This window comes from Labeo rohita, chromosome 2, assembly GCF_022985175.1.
Source record: "Labeo rohita strain BAU-BD-2019 chromosome 2, IGBB_LRoh.1.0, whole genome shotgun sequence".
NCBI classification, from domain to species: Eukaryota; Metazoa; Chordata; class Actinopteri; order Cypriniformes; family Cyprinidae; genus Labeo; species Labeo rohita.
The window spans coordinates 5,301,834-5,324,051 of record NC_066870.1 but is presented as its reverse complement, the minus strand read 5'-3'; the positions used below and the strand labels follow the sequence as shown (position 1 = coordinate 5,324,051).

The 22,218-nt window shown below is 34.6% G+C and overlaps 1 protein-coding gene across 2 annotated transcripts; it reads left to right on the top strand.

The window, feature by feature from the left end:
• The first annotated feature begins 1,004 nt into the window (after positions 1 to 1,004).
• vps4b (vacuolar protein sorting 4 homolog B) lies at positions 1,005 to 21,914 on the top strand. Of its 2 annotated transcripts, XM_051138345.1 has the most exons (13): positions 1,005 to 1,123; positions 3,329 to 3,440; positions 3,548 to 3,648; positions 9,567 to 9,678; positions 9,951 to 10,098; positions 10,911 to 10,972; positions 11,085 to 11,204; positions 12,829 to 12,985; positions 14,099 to 14,247; positions 14,714 to 14,795; positions 17,837 to 18,056; positions 19,273 to 19,413; positions 20,677 to 21,914. In XM_051138345.1, the coding sequence occupies exons 1-13, from the start codon at positions 1,103 to 1,105 to the stop codon at positions 20,776 to 20,778; spliced, it is 1,527 nt and encodes a 508-aa protein (XP_050994302.1). In that variant the 5' UTR covers positions 1,005 to 1,102; the 3' UTR covers positions 20,779 to 21,914. The 2 variants fall into 2 exon arrangements, with proteins under 2 accessions (XP_050994302.1, XP_050994311.1); XM_051138354.1 differs by lacking the exons at positions 1,005 to 1,123; positions 3,329 to 3,440; positions 3,548 to 3,648 and adding an exon at positions 8,705 to 8,937.
• The last annotated feature ends 304 nt before the right edge of the window (positions 21,915 to 22,218 follow it).

The following is a 22,218-nucleotide window of genomic DNA, read 5'->3' as shown; positions in this document are numbered from 1 at the left end:
GACTCCATATTTTGTCAGGAAAAAGGTGCAGTTTTCATCAAATTTCATTCATATAATTGCCAACAAAAAATCTGAATCACCTTCCCTGATTAGTAAAGAAGTATTTTCAAAAACTTTTCATAATATATCATTAAATATATCATAGGAAATTACAAAAAACTGCATGTTGCCTCAAGGCAACATTGTACCGTAATGGAATCACATATGGCCATACCAGGCATATAGCACAGCATACATGTATATGATATTTGTAAGAAAAGAGTTAGAATTATCTAAATGTATTTGCATTTTTGCATGATATTGTAATGCATTTATAAGAATTATAATTCATATACAATATCTGCACATATTCTGTTGAGAGGAAGTGCTTCCTCAGCTTTCACAAGCAGTAAGGAGTCATTAATGAGGAAGGAGATTTTACATGCATGTGCTTGTGTGTGTATGTGCATGCTTGTAAGGATAAGTTATATATTAGCATAAGATTATGATCATTTTATTATTTTTTTTACTTGGAAACAACACTAATTATAATGTTTTGGTATGAGAACAGATATGATAGTTTGGTTATACGTGTGATCCGCGATGGTACAGTGTTGCCTGAAAGCAACATGTGGGTATGAAATCTTACTTTTTGTTAAATATCAGATGTGCAAAACATCAAAAGTGTGATAAATCTATTTGTTCAAATGTTTGATTAAAGAAACTGGTGTTTTAAATAAATTGATTAATTTTTTCTGCATGAAAATATCAAATTTCAAATTTTGTCCTTTGTGGTACAATGTTGCCTTGAAATAAATAAAAAAATTATAAAAATGTTTATTGATATTGTTATAGTGTCCAATTTTAAGCAGGAAAAACATCACAAATATTTTTTTCCTCATTGATATCATAATGCGTACCATAGAGGGTTAAAGGCATTCATGCATTTTAGCTATAATCATATTTTTCTCAGTTTGAGGCTGTAGAGGTCGTTGTTTGTCGTGTTGTTCCTAAATCATTGTCATGCCTGATCCATGAGTGTTGTGGGTGTTCACAGACTCTAATTCAACGTCAACAGTACCGAAACTAAACTGAGACCGACTTCACAACAAACCAGCGTCACATGGAGCCTACAAATTTACAGGTAAATAAATCCATACAGAAATCATGAATCAATGTGAGAACAGCGGGAATTCACAGGATAGAGTTTTGCGGTTTGTAATATTTAATAGCAGCTCAGTGTTCATTTTTGTAAAAGTTGTTTTGGCTGTTTAGAAACTATTTTCACATTCACCATTCTCCGAAACACTGTCATTGATTATGAATTAACTTAGAGTTGGAGTGATTGAAGTTATCTTTAAGTAAAAACTTAACCGTAATGATGACACAGGGTAACTTGGCATGTAGTGATTCCTGAAGCCTATATGATGTGCTGTCTATGTAGGCAGCGCTTTAGGTTTCGAGACACGGTCATAACCCCGGAACACGTTCAAGATTTCTCTAGGATGTTATGAGTTTAAAATTATTTCGCTGTTGAAGTGTAACGAATATCTGAAAACAAATAAAAACTGATTTAGAACTGATCCCCCAAAATATAACATTTTTTAAGTACAGGCAGTTCATATTCACTGGTGTATTTAAATTATTTGTGGTTTATTATTTTCATTTTATAACATCACAGGCACATTTGTGACCCTGGATCACAAAACCAGTCATAAGTGTCATTTTTTTCAAAATTGAGCGTTATACATCATCTGAAAGCTGAATAAATAAGTTTTCCACTGATGTATGGATTGTTAGGATAGAAGAATATTTGGCTGAGATACAACTATTTCAGTATATGGCATTGAGGGTGCAAAAAAAATAAAAATATTGAGAAAATCACCTTTAAAGTTTTCCAAAGGAAGTTCTTTGCAATGCATATTACTAATCAAAAATTAAGTTTTGATATATTTACAGTTGCAAATTTACAAAATATCTTCATGGAACATGATCTTTACTTAATTTCCTGATTTTTGGCATAAAAGAAAAATCTATAATTTTGACCCATAGTTTTGGCTATTGCTACAAATATACCCCAGCAACTTAAGACTGGTTTTGTGGTTCAGGGTCACATTTAGTCAAAATAATGATGACAGAAGCCATGTCTTGTGGATGTTACATGCGAGATTTTTTAATCATTAATAATCTCAGCCTCTACTATACTCATGATAATCGATTCAATTATGTGCACTTTTATATTAATTCTCTGTAAAGGTTAATTAGCACTTGATAACAATTTGTACTATACTACTCATTATAAATCACTTTATTTGTGCAGTGATTTTTTACACTACCAGTCAAAAGATTTTTAATGTTTTTTTCTCTTCTACTCACCAAGCCTGCATTTATTTGATCCAAAGTACAGCAACAACAGTACAATTCTGAAGTATTTTTGCTATTCAAAATAACTGTTTTTTTTTTTTTTTTTTTTTTTTTGAATATATTTTCAGGATGTAATTTATTCCTGTGAATTACTATTATAATTAAAGATTTATTATTATTATGTGGAAAACAGCTGAGTAGATTTTTTTCAGGTTTCTTTGATTAATAGGAAGTTTAGAAGAACAGCATTTATCTGAAAAAAAATCTTTTGTAACGTTATAAATGTCTTTATCATCACGTTTGACCAATTTAAAGCATCCTTGCTAAATAAAAGTATTCATTTCTGTAATTATAAAAAAATTACAGAAATTTATACTGACTCCAAGCTTTTGAATGGTATAGCGTATAATGTTACAAAAGGATTTTATTTCAGAATCCTGAAAAAAATGTTCTCAACTGTTTTAAATATTGATAATAATAATAAAAAATGTTTCTTGAACAGCAAATCAGAATATTAGAATGATTTCTGAAGTTTCATGTGACTGGAGTAATAATGCTGAAAATGCAGCTTTCATCACAGGAAGAAATTACAATTTAATATATATTCAAACAGAAAGCAGTTATTTTAAATAGTAAAAATATTTCACAATATTACTGCTTTTGCTGTATTTTAGGAATTCTTTAAAAAACAATACAACTCTTACTGTTTAGATACTTTTGACTGGTAGTGTATGTATCACTTAAAATGCAACTATGCCAATAGCTACAGGTTTTTTATAACATTATTAAATATTTTAATGTTAAATGTTATTACATGTTGTGTAATGGTGCGTTAAGTACATTTACACTTTTAAATCTCTGAAAAGTGGCTTATGATACATATTTACCTCACCTTGTGAATATGTATTGCAAATATCATACATTTATGAGAGAGGTTTGACTATACAGTTAATTTAAGAGCAATTGCACATGCTTCATTTTACAGAAAGCTATAGCTATAGCCAGCAAAGCTTCACAAGAGGACCAGGCTGGAAATTATGAGGAGGCTATTAAATCCTATGAACATGCAGTGAAATATTTTCTTCATATAATAAAACGTAAGTGCATAAATATTGGACTAATCTATTTGCAAGAATGTGCAATGGTCTATTCAAGATTCTTGTAATTTTCCTTGCATTTTAACTCTTTGTTTCCATGCATTTAGGTGAACCACAGGGTAAGGAGGGCAATCAGAAGATCAGAGATAAGTGTAAGCAGTATCTAGACAGAGCAGAAGAGCTCCAAGAATATCTTGATCAGAAAAAGGTTACTATAAAATTATCACGTCTCGTTGTGTATTTATGAATATGTCCAAGCAATTTAGACCATAATGGATTGAGTCCCGCTTGTTTACAAATTCAGATAAGTTCTGTTTCCTGTATGTGCAGTCTTCATCGCCTGTCTACAGCAGTTTATTAACATATGCTGGACATTAATACGTCTTTGTTCACTAATATAAGTCTCGCCAAATAGTAAAAACCCATTTTGACCAACAATTTAACCCACCGTGAGAACACTAACAGTGCTTTGAAGCATGGTGGCAGCATCATTCTGTGGAATGGACTGAAAACATGCACAGGAAAAACTGAGCTAAGTAAATACTAAAGGGAAACATGCTGGGAAACAAAACCACTGGACACACTGACGTAGCTCAGAATCAAATGGAACATTAGAGACGTGGCCTCATGGTAATGCAAATGTTTCAAGACATGTCGCTGTTGCATTCATACGAGTGGTTTGAGTCTGAATCCAGCTAGCAACATTTTCCTGATCTCATTTTCTCTCATTTACTGTTCCTGGAAATAATAAGTGACAGAAAAGCTGAAATTTAGTAGGCTCAGAGTTTGCCATACGTTATTATTATATTATATTATATTATATTATATTATATTATATTATATCATGTCTCTTCTGCTCACTAAGCCTGAATTTATTTGATCCAAAGTACATCAAAAACAGTAAAATTTGGAAATATTTTTACTATTTAAAATAACTTTTCTATTTAAATATATATTTTAAAATGTAATTTATTCCTGTGATGTCAAAGCTGAATTTTTAGCATCATTACTCCAGTCACATGATCCTTCAGAAATCATTCTAATATTCTGATTTGCTGCTTAAAAACATTTATTAGCCTATTGAAACTCATTCTTTGGAGATGCTAACTCAAAACTAGCCCAATTGTGTTTCATAGGGGGTCCCCCGGTACAAATCACATTCTGGTGGTAAAATACATGGATTTTGGTGGGGTTCTCCTGGTAAAATTCACATTCCAGGAGCTAAATATCACATTATGTCAGTCGCTTTAACCTGTGGATATGAAAAACAACCGGCAGCAAAAGTGTTAAAGTAGCCTAATTTTGCAGGAAAACCACAGACTTGGCAACATTGAAAGTAGGAAAGGGGTCTCACCAAAATCTTAAAAGCTTCAAAAACTGATATGGTCAGATAATGAAAATTAAATTTTTTGTGTGTCAAAAAACATAAGCAACAGTGGTGTTAGTACATAGCCCTGGGGGTCTCCAGAGGCAGTAAGCACGTACTGTAGGAGTCCTGTTTTGTATCCTGACTGTGATCTGTTGCTCAGTACTGGATCCAGTTGCAGATGGAGGTGCAGACCAGGTATGCAATGCTGTCTACCTGTAAGTGTCTTTGTATGGGCTTTGAAGTGTGCCATGTCTCTTAAAAAACTGTAAGTGTGATGCGGTTGTGCATTTGTAAAACATTTTATTTCAGCTACAGTTCAATGCTTGCAAATGGAAAAGGATGATATTGCAGTTAGAGGCCATACATAGGGCGTTTAACAAGAAGGCCTTATGACGACAAGCTAATCAGCAAAACTTTGACCTCTTGATCTCAAGTTCTGAGCATTTAGTTTAAAGGTGACATATCATGAAAATCTGACTTTTTCTGTGTGTAAGCGCTGTAATCAGGTCCCCAACCCAGAAAATGTGAAAAAGAACAACCCAGTAACTTTGCTATGCTATACCTTTTTTCTGCAAGTATATAAGAAAAACCATTGTGTTAGATTTCACTCCCCCATGACATAGAAAAGGACTTCTTGTAATATTACCACCCATTAACATAAAGTTGTGTATATTTGGCAGTTTAAGCGCAATTAGACATGAAAGAAAACTTAGTTTTGTACTCACATGCCATGTGACAGCCGCTTTCTGTGTGCGTGCTTCGGATGTGTGCGCTTAGAAAACCCTATATCAGAAGTTTAAACTAATATGGTCTAAAACGCATCATTTGAGCGTGATAGACATGATAATCAAAACCAAACAGATGTTTTTTAGCAGAGTATCTGAGGTAGGAGCTGTAAAGGCACTTCTTTAATGTCTAACAGTGTCTGGGAGGCAGGTGCTGAGGTGGTTGTTCTACCATTAGACAGTGACACATTAGATGCTCTTTCACTGTAAGGTATTGTTGTTGAAGTTTATTTTTCAGGGTGTTGGCTGCTTTTTAGGTTTGGCTCTTTTTCCAAGTAAAAGTTTAGTCCTAGCAGTATCATGAGATTATAACAGATACTGAATCAGTGTTTAGCAATGACCTCTGCTTAGGTTGTGGGATGTGGGGTTTTTTCAAGGGACCCTGAGGGCAGGGTTGCCAGGTTTTCACAACAAAACCCGCCCAATTGCTACTCAAAACTAGCCCACTCGTGTTTTGAGGGGGTCCCCTCTTAAAAGTGTTCCGGAGGGCAAAATACACGGTTTTTGGTGGGGCTCCCCTGATAAAAATTAGCATTTCAGTAGCCCAAGTTTCCATAAAAGTAGCCCAATTCTGTGGGAAAACCACAGACTTGGCAACACCGCCTGAGTATGTCCCTGTAACATTTTGTATCTCTCAGAGGTGTGGCAATAGAAGTGGCACACAACTGTTAATTCTCTGGTGTGTCACTACACTGATGACTTCAGATTTACACTGAACACCATCCCTGGTGAAGCAGACACAGCCAATCACATTAGTGAACGCTTGGTGATGTTTATGGGCAAAAAATGTCCATTGCATATTGTCAGTAGGTATGAAGCACAGCTCACACAGAAATCACAAATTGGCGTGCATCTTTCACTCTCATGTGAAATTCCAGCTTGCGTGACGTGTCACGAAATAGTCATAGTGAGTGTACCTTAATTTTTATGAATTTGTACGATCTCAGTCGTGCATTTCCGTATGATCTGCTTACATCCCACTGATGGTTAGGGGTAGGGTTAGTTGTGGACCTTCAAGCTTTCTTAAAAAAAAAATCACACATTTCCGGATGAATCACATTATACAAATTCCTTCAAAATCACTTTGTAAGATAGGTTCCTCATGAGATTGTGTTGCTTCCACTTCCTACAGAGATGAAGCTAAACTGTTCAAAGAAATCTTAAATCTACCAAATCTAAAAAAAAAAACATAATCTAAATCCATTGATTTTGTTTAATACACTACCAGTCAAAAGATTTTTAATGTTTTTTAAAGAACTCTCTTCTGCTCACCAAGCCTGCATTTATTTGATCCAAAAAACAGTAATATTGTGAAATATTTTTAATATTTAAAATAACTGCTTTCATTTTGAATATATTTTAAAATGTAATTTATTCCTGTGATCAAAGCTAAATTTTCAGCATCATTACTCCAGTCTTCAGTGTCACATGATCCTTCAGAAATCATTCTAATATGCTGATTTGCTGTTCAAAAAACATTTATTATTATTATTATTATTATCAATATTTAAAACAGTTTAATATTTATTCCATGATTCTTTGATGAATATAAAGATCCAGAGATCAGCATTTATCTGAAATGAACCATTGAAAAGCTTCTATTCATCAAAGAAACCTGAAAAAAATCTACTCAGCTGTTTTCAACATAATAATAATAATAATAATAATAAATGTTTTTTTTTTTGAGTGGCAAATCAGAATATTAGAATGATTTCTGAAGGATCATGTGACTGGAGTGATGATGCTAAAAATTCAGCTTTGAAATCACAGCAATAAATAACATTTTAAAATATATTCAAATAGAAAACAGTTATTTTAAATAGTAACAACATTTCAAAATTTGGATCAAATAATTGCAACCTTGGTGAGCAGAAGAGAGAAAAAAAAAACATTAAAAATCTTACTGTACAAAAACTTTTGACTGGTTCTCAGCTACCTGTATTTACTGCACTACAGTTATTTTAAAGTGAAAATTAGTTTTAGGGGATGGGATGAACATGGCTTGGTGATATCAAGTTTTAAAGACAAGCATTTCTTTTATTTATTTATTTATTTTTTGGGATAACGTGCATAGATGAAACATGCACAATATCAGGAACTTGTATTAAGAATGGTCCATTTTGATTTCATGTTGACTATAAAGGTATTGGACCATGTATAGTTTTTATACTTTCGTCATTTCATACATATCCATTGTCTGTTTGGCTACACCTCATTTTATTTTTGTATTTGTTTCATAAATGTGCTTTATTTTTTGTTTACTGTTTGGTGTTACCTATTTATTGTATGTCACATGTCCTAAAAGAACTATAGCAGCAGATGTTGTTTATTACTAGCCTGCCGTATTGCAATATAATGATGTATGATAACGTAAGCAATATTATGGCTCACGCCTGATGGTGACCTTTCAGTTTGACAATGGAAACAATTGTTTATAGCTCAGTTATAAACCGATGACTTCAGACGTTTGGTAGCTATATCACTATAGTAACATACTGGCCTGTTTAGATGTGAATGCACAGATTTCTAGTAGTCTAAAACAGTTTAGTATTTATTTCTAATACTTAAACCAGTATAATGATTCAGATGAGACTGAGCTAGTTCGTACACTTTATATTCCAGGGGAAATGCCTTAAAATTAGTCAGAAAAGGTTTTATTGTTATGTTTTGTAATATTTTGATGTTATGAAAAATCAGGTGTTTGAAACTGACATCAACACAAAACCATGACAAAAGAAAACAAGCATTTGTCAGATATAGTTTCAAGTTGACAACTAGTCTCAATCTACTAATCTGAACAAATTAATTGTCTTTAAGTAACTGTAATCACTGTAATTTGTAATCATTCAACAAACTACAATCAAATGATTACATAGCCTACGATTTGTACAAGATCTGATAGTTTACTTCCGGTCAAATAGTTATAATTTCTGATGTAGGGCATCATCTTGAAATAATCCTTTTTGTTGTTACCTTCAATAATCTTGAATATGTCGACTTTTATGACGTAGGGAGTGACTCTTTGTTTTTTTGTTCCTGAAACCAGAGACGTTTGTTTGGGCGCGCCAAATGGGCGTGTTTTTACGCGTATGACGCATGACATTTTTGGAACACGTGAGCGTGAAGGCGGAAGTGACATTCGACATTTTAATGCGGAAGTTGTTTTTTTCCTCTGTTTTTCTGCGATCTCAAAAATAAGTATTGAAAAACTGCAAAGTTACAATCCTCGTTTTATTTGTAAAACCCTGACAGTTTGTTAATATATCACTGTCTTTATATTTCCGAAACACGCCGTTCGTTCTTGATTTTTTCAGCCCCTATGGCTGCCAACAACAACTTACAGGTAAGTTGGAAAACAAATGATCTCGCAGTTTATCAAAACGACAGCAAGAACGTTAACTTAAGGATTTATTCAAGATAAATATTACGTTTTGACGTATTTGCAAACTCATATATTTGAAGGCAACGACTTTGTAGTAAATATAAAGAAATTGTCGCCCATATCTCAGTAGCACCCTCATGTTTTCTTTAACTTCTGTCATATAATCTAAATATACTAACAAACTATTATGGTCGTAATCACTCTCGATTGTATGTGAGATTATAAATAGCATTTTAAATGTTAATCAGACAATGGCGTTAGCAGGTAAAGATCAGATGCGCTAACAATAACCAGTTAGGTATTGTGTTTGATCATTGTCTACTTTTTAGCTTTACATTTTGTTTTGCGCTTTTGAATACAATTATAGATCTATTACGTCTATTAATATTTGGTTCATTGTTGTGGTAAACTCTAGGCGTTATAGTTTTTCTGTGGTGGAATGATTTATTAGTTTGTTTAGGATTTAGGATGTGCTTTCCTACAACAGATATGGTTCATGTTATGACAGTACAACGGCATTAATTATTCAGTAGCTACACTGTATTGTCTCAAACCCTTTCTGAAATAATATTATGATATTTACCACACAGAAAGCTATAGATTTGGCCAGTAAGGCAGCTCAGGAAGATAAGGCTGAGAACTATGAAGAGGCCCTGCGTCTATATCAACATGCTGTTCAATATTTCCTGCATGTTGTCAAATGTAAGTATACAGCAGAAATTTGTTTATTTATAAAGAATGATTTTAGCAACAGAAACCAGACAAACATCAACCATATTTATTCCTGTCTTACGATTTGTTTTTTATTCAGACTGGAGTTTGCTAAATGTTCCTATACGTTTCTTTAGTGTTACATGTGTTCTAAGTAGAATGTTAATGTATCATTATGTTAATGAGTAGACATTACAGCATTTGACACAACAGCGGCAGCTTTTAGTCACCTCTATACCTTTAACCATTTTTTTTTTATTAAGATGAAGCACAGGGTGATAAGGCCAAACAAAGCATTCGGGCCAAATGTGCTGAATATTTAGACCGGGCTGAGAAGCTGAAAGAGTATTTGAAGAAGAAAGAGAAAGCCCCAGCGAAACCAGTGAAGGAGTCACAGTCCAGTGACAAAGGGTGGGTGTTCTGCATTAGTAGTTAACTGAATAAATATAAACACATACATAAATTAATTTGAAATGTGCTTGATTTTTAAGAATCAAAATAATAAAAATTATTTAAATGACAATAACATGTCCCCCCTGCTTAAAAAAATAAATCTAATCTGGCTCTGATGGACCTCAGTTATATCATTCAGCCTGTGTTTGACAATATGTAGTTTTGCATATTCCTAACTGGTAGTGTGTGTTCTTATGTCTATGCAAAGTCGTGTTAGCAGCTGAAACTGTGAACTTCCCCGTTCGCTGTTATGCTATTTATAGAACAATTAATTGTTTTTTAGGTTTGGTTAGGTTTCTTACGTGTTTTTGTAAGATGTTTCTTATGCTCACCGAGGCTGCATTTATTTCATTAGAAATATTTTAAAAACATTGATATTGTAAAATGTTACAATTTTAAATGCTTTCTTTTTTAAAAATGCAATTTATTCCTGTGATGCAAAGCTGAATCATCATTACTCCTGGTATTATTGTTACATGATCCTTCAGAAATCATTCTAACAGGATGATATGCAGCTCAAGAAACATTTCTGGTTATTAGCAATGTTAAAAACGTTTTCATTCGAACATTTGATTTCAGGTTTCTTTAATGAATAGAAAGTTAAAAAACAGACATTATTTGAAATATAAATAGTTTGTTACATTATAAATGTCTTTACTGTCACTTTTGAGCAATTAAATGTGACCTTGCTGAAAAAGTATTAATTACTTTAAAATAAAATAAAATAAAAATTACTCACCCCATATATTTCACTTTGTATTTAACCCTAGGAATGAAAGTGATGGAGAAGGAGATGACCCAGAAAAAAAGAAATTTCAGAATCAACTCTCAGGTAATTTATTCCCCATTTAGACCATGTCTTCTAAATGAACAAAATTACCTTTTTGGTAACACGTTTGATGTTTTCTAGTTTAAATCCCAACAAATCTCTGTTGAATCCACAGGCGCCATTGTCATGGAGAAGCCAAATATTAAATGGAATGATGTTGCCGGGTTGGAGGGGGCCAAAGAGGCTTTAAAAGAAGCCGTCATTCTGCCAATCAAATTCCCACATCTCTTCACAGGCAAGTGGCTATATCAGTATCTACTTAATGGGATACTGCTTTCATATAACACTTTTAAAGGGGACAATGGATGGATAATTCATTTTTACATGGTGTTTGTATATAAGTGTGTCTTAGCAGTGTCTGGACAGAACCACCCTACAATGATAAAAATCCATTCACACATTTGTCTCAATTATAGTCTCGTTTTAATTTTTTGAACAGTGTGATGTCACATTGCTCAAGCCCCACCCACGACCGCTGACGTCAGTCCAGCATTAGCATATTTTGGTCCTCAGTCAGTTGTATGCTATCTGCCATTTTCTCAGTGCCGGAGCAGTTGTTGCAACAATATCTTTTAAGCAATGCAGGTGTTTTTCAGTTGGATGCAAAAGTGAACATAAGAGTCTTCATTTTCTTCTGACATCAGAGTCACTGAGGACAAAGTGGATTAGTTTTGTTTTTGATGGTAACATGCCACCAAATACACAGCCAATGCAAAAATAGAAGAGAGGGGCGGGGTGAGCAGTAGCTCATTATCATTTAAAGGGGTCATCGGATGCTAAGTTCACTTTTACATGTTGTTTGAACATTAATGTGCGTTGGCAGTGTATGTACAAATCTACCCTATAATGATAAAAATCCATGTAGTGGTTTTTAATTAATCTGTAAAAATAATATCCCCTTTTTCAAATTGAGCCATTCTTACACCATCACACTGACAGAGGCCGCTCCCATAATAGTTGATTGACATGAGCGTCTTACCTCAGATCAGTTGTAACAGTCCAACCTCCATTGTTTTGATGCCGGAGCAGGGATGTAAGTTAGACAAGAATTGAGCGATTGAGGTGTTGTGTTGCTGGATGTAAAAATGAACGTAGTGGTCATCATTTACTCCCGACATCTAAGCCAGTGAAGATGCAGTGGATTATGTTTGTTTGTGAAGAGAATGCACCTCCCGATCTACATATATCCGTGTATGTTCGCACAAATCATTCATGATCCAGCTTCACTTACAGCAGAAGTGAGTATAAGGGTTTTTTTTATGAATCTTTATAAATCCTAATAATGTGCTAGTTAGCAAGTTTTGTGGCTAAATGCGGCTAAAGTAGACAGGCTCGTCACTCCACAGAGAGAAGAGAGGGGCAGGGTGAGCAGAGCTCATTTGCATTTAAAGCAGCCTCGACCAGAATAGGATGATTTTTGCAGAGCTGATTTTGACAAGGTAAAAAGGGTGTTGTTTTGCACTACCACTGAAAATTTTTAACCAAAGTACATTATAGGCTTTTCATTAAGACCCTAAAGAATCATATCAACTTGTGGAAGATGGGCATCTGATGACCTCTTTAAAGAGACATGCACCAAAACTGGTCACTGTGAACGGAGCTGTTTTTGACATGGTAAAAAAAAGTGTTGTTTTTCACAACCACTGAGGAATTTTAACCAAAATATGTTGCAGACATTTCATGCAGACCCTAAAGAATCATACCAACCTGTGGAAAATAAGCATCCAATGTCCCCTTTAAAGTTCGAAGTATTAAATGGTCAGCAGTGGCAATATGGGTATATCAGAAGTGTAAATAATTCCCTGTAAATAGAACTGCTGAAAGAAGACCACTATTAATACAAATTCTTTTTGTCTCAGGTAAAAGAACTCCCTGGAGGGGCATTCTTCTCTTCGGGCCTCCTGGAACAGGCAAATCTTACCTGGCCAAAGCGGTAGCGACAGAAGCCAATAATTCGACCTTCTTTTCCATTTCCTCTTCTGACTTGGTATCCAAGTGGCTGGGAGAGAGTGAAAAGTGAGTCTTGTGAAGAATGGTGTCGGTTACTGTTCAAAATTTTACTGGTGTTTTGTATTTTGTTCAGATTTTAATTTCAGCAGATAAGCACAATGCTCAAACAGCAGAATTCTGGCACCAACACAACACATTTTTGGCAAGAAACATGGGTGTTTAACAGAAAGTGAACATTTGAAATATGTTTAATAAAATATGTCTTGTAATAATTTATTCTGGAAGGTGAATAGTACAGGCAGTGACAGTGGTACTTTAGCTTGGGGGGGATTTTGATTCAGAATTACATAATCATAAGTTTTAAATTAGCCATTAATGATTCAGTTTATTTACAAAGCATATGACATACAAACTAATGGATATAAAAAAAAATAAGCGCAGTGCGATGTGCAGCACTGCAGAAACTGCACTGGAGGATGCAACTGTTCTGGTTGCTGTGCAAATCATTACATATGGGAGCCTTCAGAATTTTCCCACATTTTGCATTTTGTGAGGGATGGTTTATGCAAAAATCAAAATTGTCGTCATTTACTCACCCTCCACTTGTTCCAAACATGTCTGAGTTTCTGTTTTGAAGAATGTTTGTAACCAAACAGTTGCTGGTAGCCATTGACTTCCATAGTATTTTTTTCCATACAATGGAAGTCAATGGGGACAAACATCTGTTTGTTTCCCAACATTCTTCAGAATATTTTCTTTTGTGTTCAACCGAAGAGAGAAACTTATACAGGTCTGGGACAAGTGGAGGGTGAGGAAATGATGACAGAATTTTCATTAATTTAAAGTGACTGTGATTTGTCATTTTATTTATTTAGAATGCAAATTGACTTTATATTTTCAGTCAGAGCTAAACTATTTAAATGCAGCCTTCCTGTGGAATCTCTGAACACAATTTGGAACTAATTAACCTTAACTCACCAACTGACCTATAAATGAAAGCCAAAGTGCTTATTGAAGTATTTAATTCATTTTTGCTTTGTTCGGTTCAGATTCTCTACCTTTTAGAGAAACACTACAGAGTCAGAGCTAGCATTTTAACTGGTTACAGTTGCTTGTCATCTGAATAAATGGTTAAAACAATGTTATGCAATGTCTAAATGGTTCCTTTCGTCTCCTCAGGCTGGTGAAAAATTTGTTCACTTTGGCTCGAGAGCACAAGCCCTCTATTATCTTCATCGATGAGATCGATTCACTCTGCGGCTCTAGGAGCGAGAATGAAAGTGAAGCTGCTCGCAGAATCAAGACAGAGTTTCTGGTTCAGATGCAAGGTGAGCCTTTAATACAGGGATGTCATACCCTGGTCCTGGTTGACGTCTAGCTCCAAACCTAATCAAACACATCTCAAATTAACTAAATTAGTGAGTTATTGACTACACTGTGTTTGTCTGAAAAGCTTTCCAAACCAGCAGTGATGCAGAAGCATTTAATCAAAATCAGTTTCATTTTTGTCTAAATTGCATCTTTTATTTTTAGACGGAATTGTATTCTTTTTGAACAGGTTATATTTAACCTCAAAGAATGAATGAATGAATGAATACATAACATTTCATTTTTTTTGACAACTGACCTCATTTCACACCCAAGTTCTCATTACTGTAATGCAAAAATTATATTACTGTGATATTGAAAAATTATTTAAATTGTTAATTCACATACATCATGTATGATATTAATGAATCATTAATATCTAACTATTAATATCTAATTACATTATCTAATAAAAATTTATTATAGGTGTTGGTAATGACAATGAAGGGATCCTGGTGCTGGGAGCCACAAATATCCCCTGGACGTTGGATTCTGCCATCAGAAGACGGTAATAATATGTTTTCATGAGTGACTTGAGTTACAATGGCAAAACAGCAGTATCTATCAGTTAAAGATTATCTCACTAGACTGTGTTAGTGTGATGCATCGTGACTGAATGACATCACTGAATGACATCAGCTAGAACAGGTTATTCAACTCAGAGCCAGAGAGCGTGAATCACTGTGAATCATGTGAAATGAATTTATGAAAGATCACATGAAATAAGATATATTTTATTTACATGATTCCACAAAAAGTTTATTCGGCATAACTGTTTTCAACATTGATAATAATCAGAAATGTTTCCTGAGTAGCAAATCAACATACTAGAATGATTTCTGAAGGATCATGTGACACTGAAGACTCGAGTAGCGATTCTGAAAATTCAGCTTTGATCACAGAAATAAATTACATTTTAGGTCCCACTTTATATTAAGTGGCCTTAACTCCTATGTACTTACATCAAAAAATAAGTACAATGTACTTATTGTGTTCATATTGTATTGCATAACACCTTTGCTGCTTTTGAGGTGGGATATGGGTAAGGTCAGGGGCAGGTTTGGCGGTATGGGTAGGTTAAAGGTTGGGTAATGGTGTAAGGGATGGGTCAACAGTGTAATTATAAATGTAATTACAGAAATTAATTACAGATGCAATTACATGCAGGTATTTTTTTTTAAATATAAGTGCATTGTAAAAACATGTATGTACACAATAAATGCAAGGCATCAAATGATTAATTTAAACATAAGCGCACAGTATAAAGAGGGACACATTTGAAAATGTTTTAAATTTTTTAATAATTTTTCACAGTTGTACTGTTTTTATTGTATTTTCATGCAGCCTTATCAAGCACGAGAAATTGCTTTGAAAAACATTTTTAAAAAATCTTCCCAATTACAAATCTTTAAACAAAAGTGTATAACTTAGACTTGTGATCTAGACAAAGGATGGCGACTAGAAGAATCTCACATATAAGATATGATTCCCATTTGTGTTATTTCATAGTTTTTGACTATATTATCTGACTGTTGTTTTAATATGTGAAAAATGATAACAAAGAATGAGTGTGTGTGCTAGAGATGCACCAATTCGTAATTTCTCAGCCGATACTGAGATGATTATTCAGAATAAAATCTGCCAATACTGATGTCAATTCTCATAGTTTGGTTTTCCTAAGGAAAAAAAAATCTCCCAAATAATGCTGTATAAATAAATAATAATATAAATAGTATAAATAAACAACTTGCTCATTTACATTTACATAGGTTAAAATGAACAACAACACTATAATCAGGGGTGCACATAAGTTTTTTTTTTTTTTTTTTTTTTTTTTTTTTTTTTCTGGTTCTTATAAGAGTACCTGGAGATGTTCGTGGTCCTCATGCTGCACATAGTGTGACCCATTAAGTGTAACTCTAAAAAAAAAAAAAAGAATAATAGTGATAATAATATCAATATCATTTATTTATTTATTTATTTTAATAAGCTAAATAATGAAGTGTAGTAATAGTATTATATTTTAAAATAAAAAAAGGGAGTATAAATAAGGGTTAAATAAAAAAAAATTTTATAGTAATCTATTTACTTACTTTTTTTTTAGATGAATTTTCATCATTTTCAGACCTAAAATTAGCAAGCTTTTATTTTTGCTGTTTTCTGGCAAGTAAGTATATGCTCTGCTTGGTTTAGTGCTGCCAATTGTAGAGCGTCAGTGAGTGAAATGTCACTTTTTGCATTGTGCTTTGAAAACTGCAGCGAATAGCCTACAATTGTGCTTTCAGTTCAAATAGAAATCTTATACAAGCTAGTTTATCGATCTAAAATGGTCATTGTGCATTAACAGCTGTCAGCCATGTTGGTACGCAATTGCATGCTCTGAACTTATTTATTGTATTTCTTATTTTGGTTGCGCATGTGGACCTGCGGACCACTTATGTGCACCCCTGGCTATTATATTCAATGCAGTTTGTTTTGTATTTATTTTCTGATATAATAATCACACTAAAAGGTTTTGCATATAAGTTCTCAGATTTATTTAACACACATACATAACAGTAAATAAGCTCCCTCTTGTGTTTTTTTTTTTTTTTTTTTTTTTATAGCTAGCTAATGAACTGTAAACACTGGATAACTTTTCTGAGGAAAATGCAACGTTAAGTGACGTCGTTCACAAGTTGTTTTATTTGTTGTCTTTCTTTCGGTTGAAGTGCTGATCAAGTGATTATATAAGACACAAGCACAAAGCGCATTACAAATAAGAGGTGCATTACAAATAATGATTTGTGAAGGGAAATTTGTAAACCTGGCAACCCTGGCTTGAATTGTGGGTGGTTTATAGGGTCTTATACTACGGGACCATTGAATGCTTGAATCTGATTGGCTGACGAACATTCTAAGGTGTGCAGTTATTTTCAGGGAAACGCACGCCAAACGTAGTTTCAGCCAAGTCTTGACTGCATTACGTCTATATCACTTCGCCACATGATTTCAGTTATTTCAAAGCCGCAGCCTTACAGCCTAAAACAGCAAAATAACCATACATACAGTAAATGATAGGATAAAAAAAGACAGATTATTTACGTGTTTTTGCCACAAAATTATGTTATTATGTACGGAAAGCACATACTTTATTTCTCTCTCAACAGCTCAAGCATCGTTACTAGGTTCCGAAACGTGCCCCCCGATGCCTTGAAATATATAATCCGATCGATTTCTTGAGGTGTGGTAACCGTAGTATAAGCGGAATAATTGGCTTCAATAATTGGCCCGTCGCCAATTATTCCTTACAACTAGAACCCTCATTTGTATTTGACCTGGATAGCCCTAAATTCAATACAAGAAACATTTTCCTCATGCAAGCTGGTGTCTTTTGATTGACCGGGAGATAATCGGCCCTGATCATAAGATATTTTTAAACAGTGCAGATAATTGCTTTTATCGGCTGATACTGATTTTTGGCCGATACATTGGTGCATCCCTAGTGTGTGCACCTATCACTAACTGTAAGACTTTATGTTCATTGTTTATCTTCTGTGCTGTGTTTAGATTTGAGAAACGTATCTACATTCCTCTGCCAGAAGAGCACGCTCGTGGATTCATGTTCAAACTAAATCTGGGCGCCACACCTAACAGTCTCACCGAATCAGACTTCATGACTCTGGGCAAGAAGACGGACGGTTACTCTGGTGCTGACATCAGCATCATCGTCAGAGACGCCCTCATGCAGCCCGTCAGGAAGGTGCAGTCCGCCACTCACTTCAAGCGGGTGAGTCCTCAATTACACTGATTGCATCAACAAAAGGGATAGTTCACCCAAAACTGAAAATACTGTCATTAATTACTGTCATTAATGTCGCTCCAACCTGTAAGACCTTCGTTCATCTTCGGAACACAAAGTAAGATATTTTTGAAGAAATACGAGAGTTTTCTGACCCTCCATAGACCACAAGGGTCCTATCACCGTCAAGGCACAGAAACTTAGTAAGGACTAGGGATGTCACAATTCTCAATATAATATCGAACCATTCGGTACTACATCCACGGTTCAATACACACTTGTGAATTGCGGTTTTTCGGTTTTGCATTTAAATAACTAAATTGTTTTATTTCTCTCGGAATTTGCTGTATGTGTACCCGCGATTTCACGTGCTGAAATGAGAAAATGCAACACACGTAGAGCATCTTCCATTCTAATGACATGCAATGATAAGCTTTTCTAAACCTGTTGTCCAACAATACAGTTATAAAAAAACATTATAACTTGTTTTTAATTCACAACATCAGTCTAGTGTTTGAAATAACTTCCTTATGTGATCTGATGTGGATTCTTATAACAGAATGAGGCAAACAATATATTCTATACTCATATTCAATGTATGTCGATTAGCAATGGCTTATGAAAATACCCGAGATGGCTTGAAGAACACAGAATAAACGATATATTATTGCAGACGAGTGTTTGATGTCCTTGTTTTTTGTCGTTGTCATTCAAAACGTTTAACGTTATATCTTGTTTTAGTCAGTTACAACAATAGCGATGCCTTTATTCATATTAGACAAGCTGGAACGGAACGTCATCAGTGATACTACTTTGTCGCATATGTGTTTTTTTTGCATGAGGGCGCCCTCTGGCATCCAGTATGAATTAAACATTTTATTTTGTGTAAAATTCTAAAAAATATTACCTCTCTCAAAAGAAGAATTAAGCAGACATATACGAAACTGCATTTTGGAAGTTCAAACTCGGGGCACCATATCAGTCCATCATATAAAGAAAAATGCTGAAATGTTTTCCTCAAAAAACATAATTTCCTTGCACCATGATGGAGAGTATCATGACCGAATTTTTATTTTTGGGTCTTCTATCCCTTTTAAGAAACATGAACTTGTGCAATGAGTCTTACACTAATGTGTCTTAAATTTGTGAGTTTTTAATGGATTTCCACCATTCTAATTGTAATCATAATTTTTTCTTTTATTAGGTACGAGGGCCATCAAGGAATGACCCGAATGTCATAGTTGATGACCTCTTAACCCCTTGCTCCCCGGGTGATCCACAAGCTGTAGAAATGACATGGATGGACGTCCCTGGAGAGAAACTTTTGGAGCCAATTGTTTCTATGGTGAGCATGGTTTTAGTTCTCATATTTTTTACACCATCAGTATACACTAATTGTGCTCAAATGAGTAGTTCACTTTCAGAACAAAAATGTACTGATAATGTACTCACCCCCATGTCATTAAAGATGTTCATGTCTTTCTTCAGTCGTAAAGAAATTGTTTTTTGAGGAAAACATTTCAGGATTTCTCTCCATATAATGGATATGTATGGTGCCCATGAGTTTGAACTTCCAAAATGCAGTTTAAATGCAGCTTCAAAGGTCGAAAAACTCCCATCTCATTTTCTCCTCCAACTTCAGTATCATCCTACATTGCTGTTTTACCTTTTTTTGTAAAGGGTGATTGACTTTCTTTGCATGTTCACTTTGTAAACACTGGGTCGGTACTTCTGCAGCGATGCAGGACGATTTTAAGGTTGAGGGAGAAAATGAGATGCTATTTTTGTTTTACTGAATCCAAAAGTCCTGTTATGAGTGACTACATAATGTTAAATTAGAATTAAATTAGAAATGTGTTCTGCTTTATTAACATGTCTGTAAAATATATAAAGTACTGTTATGGTACTTGCTTAAAGGGAACCCCAGGTATTTAGACTTGTATGGCTTAAAATGATGCAAAAATTATGTCTCTTACTGAAATATGTAGTAGAAACCCATGAAAGGTTCACGTTATTTAAAAATCCACATCGTTTTATGCATATTTTGGATTATGTGGGTGCCATTATTTCGATGACATAAAATGGTTTCACTTAGTGAGCTACTTGCATTACCTGTTGCTATTTTTACCGCAACACAACTCGGAAAACAAAATACTGATACGATGACCACAGCCACTGAAAGAGCTTACAGTTGGTGATGGATATAAGCATAGACAAATGCCGTACCATCGATTTTTATTTCATCAAATCACTGGATATGGACCTACATCACTTCTCTTGTTGTCCTTTGACTAAAAATTACAACCAAAAGCCTCACAATGTGGCATTGTATCAGTATTTTATTTTATTTTAAGTTGTGTTGCGGTAAAAACAGCTCTGCGGCCATTTCACATCACTGAAACAATGGCGCTCCCCATAGTACAAAATCCGTATAAAACAATGGATTTTTGAATAATGTAAATCTTTCATAGGTTTCCTACTATATAATCAGTAAGAGACATCATTTACGTTATATTAAGCCATATAAGTCTTAATACCCGAGGTTCCCTTTAAAAGACTGTTGTGGTACTTTCATCATTTCCTCATTATACCCTGTTCATACCCACAGTCGGACATGCTGAGGTCCCTCGCCAACACAAAGCCCACCGTCAATGAGCAGGATCTGGAGAAGCTGAAAAAGTTCACCGAGGACTTTGGACAGGAGGGCTGAACAGAGCCAGGCTTCCGCAACCAAGCAAACAGATTGTGATTGTAACGTCTTCTCTCTTGCCCTTCACACGCCCCTCTCTTCCTTTCGTACCCACGTTCTTCCTCTGACCGACGAGCCCTCTCAGCTCAGGCTAAAGGCTAGATGTAATCTGAAATGTGTATCTCTTCAAGCCCACCTCAGTTTTTCTTCACATGTTAATAGCTGCTCTACCTGCAAGGCTGCCATCAGTACCTTGTGACCATCATGCATCTTTTATCTTTAAAAAGCGGTCTCAATCATAATTATCCGTGCTTTCTATGATTAACACAGTCAGCAGAACCTACGACAGGTGTGCTGTAAAACAATTAGCAATTATAATTTGTACCTTTATGCAGTGACTGAACATTTGAAGTAGTGCTTATGTCAGTTTTGTTTACAGGCACATAAATTTGAACAAACAGTAGTTAAGCTCCAACAACACATGAAGACTTTCCAGCTTCGTTTTAAAATGCTTTTGTCTGTTCTTGTATTTCCTTCTCGTTTGAGAAAGTCATGCTTTGAATCTGCGCACTGGCATTTGATATAACACTTAGAGATCCGCATTTAACAATTCAGGAACTCCTCGCATATACTACATATGGTTTTGACTCCATGTACATCGTTACTTTCAGTATATTACTGTAAAATGTGCTATTCCTTCACTGAGATATGAGTTACATTATATGTTCAGGGGCCAATGTTGGACATTCGTTGTAAATTCACTTGCTGAGGCTCAGCACACAATGTGCCTTCTTCGCATTTTCCTCCTGTCTGTTTGAATCTCTCAATCTGCATACACATAGATGCACAAATACTGATGCTTATCGATGGCTATATAACTGTTTTTATAGGCAGAAAGTTTTGGGAATGATTGGATGATATTTGCACATTTCATTTAAAACTTTACAAACATATATATCAATCTGTATACAGCGCCTATGCACTTATAGGGTGTTTGGTTTGCCATTTAAAAACCTATAAGACATTGTACTAGTAGAATAACAATATAGAAAAGATGTTTGGTTCCTTTTAAGGATAAGTCTTGTTAAACAGTTTCCAGACGAGTGGTTTATCTCATTTTAATATTCACATGTAAATAAAGGTTGAAATAAACATAACTTGAGTTATTTGTTTTTAATGCTATTGTTTAACCCATCCTTGCATGCCAGTCTGTCAGTTTTTTTTTTTTTTTATTTTGTTTTGATTGCGGGTTGACTGACATGTCATTGTGGGCGGGGTTTTGGATAAACGGCTTACGTTTGAATTAATTTCAATTTAACTACACATAAAACGCTTACAGCACGTCTAAAGCACCATTTCAATGCTGTTTAACATCAATGAAAGTGACAGTTATTGACACTCTTCCTGTTCTGGAAAGAATGTTGAACTTTGGAACTTGTAGTCCATTTTCTGCACAACTCG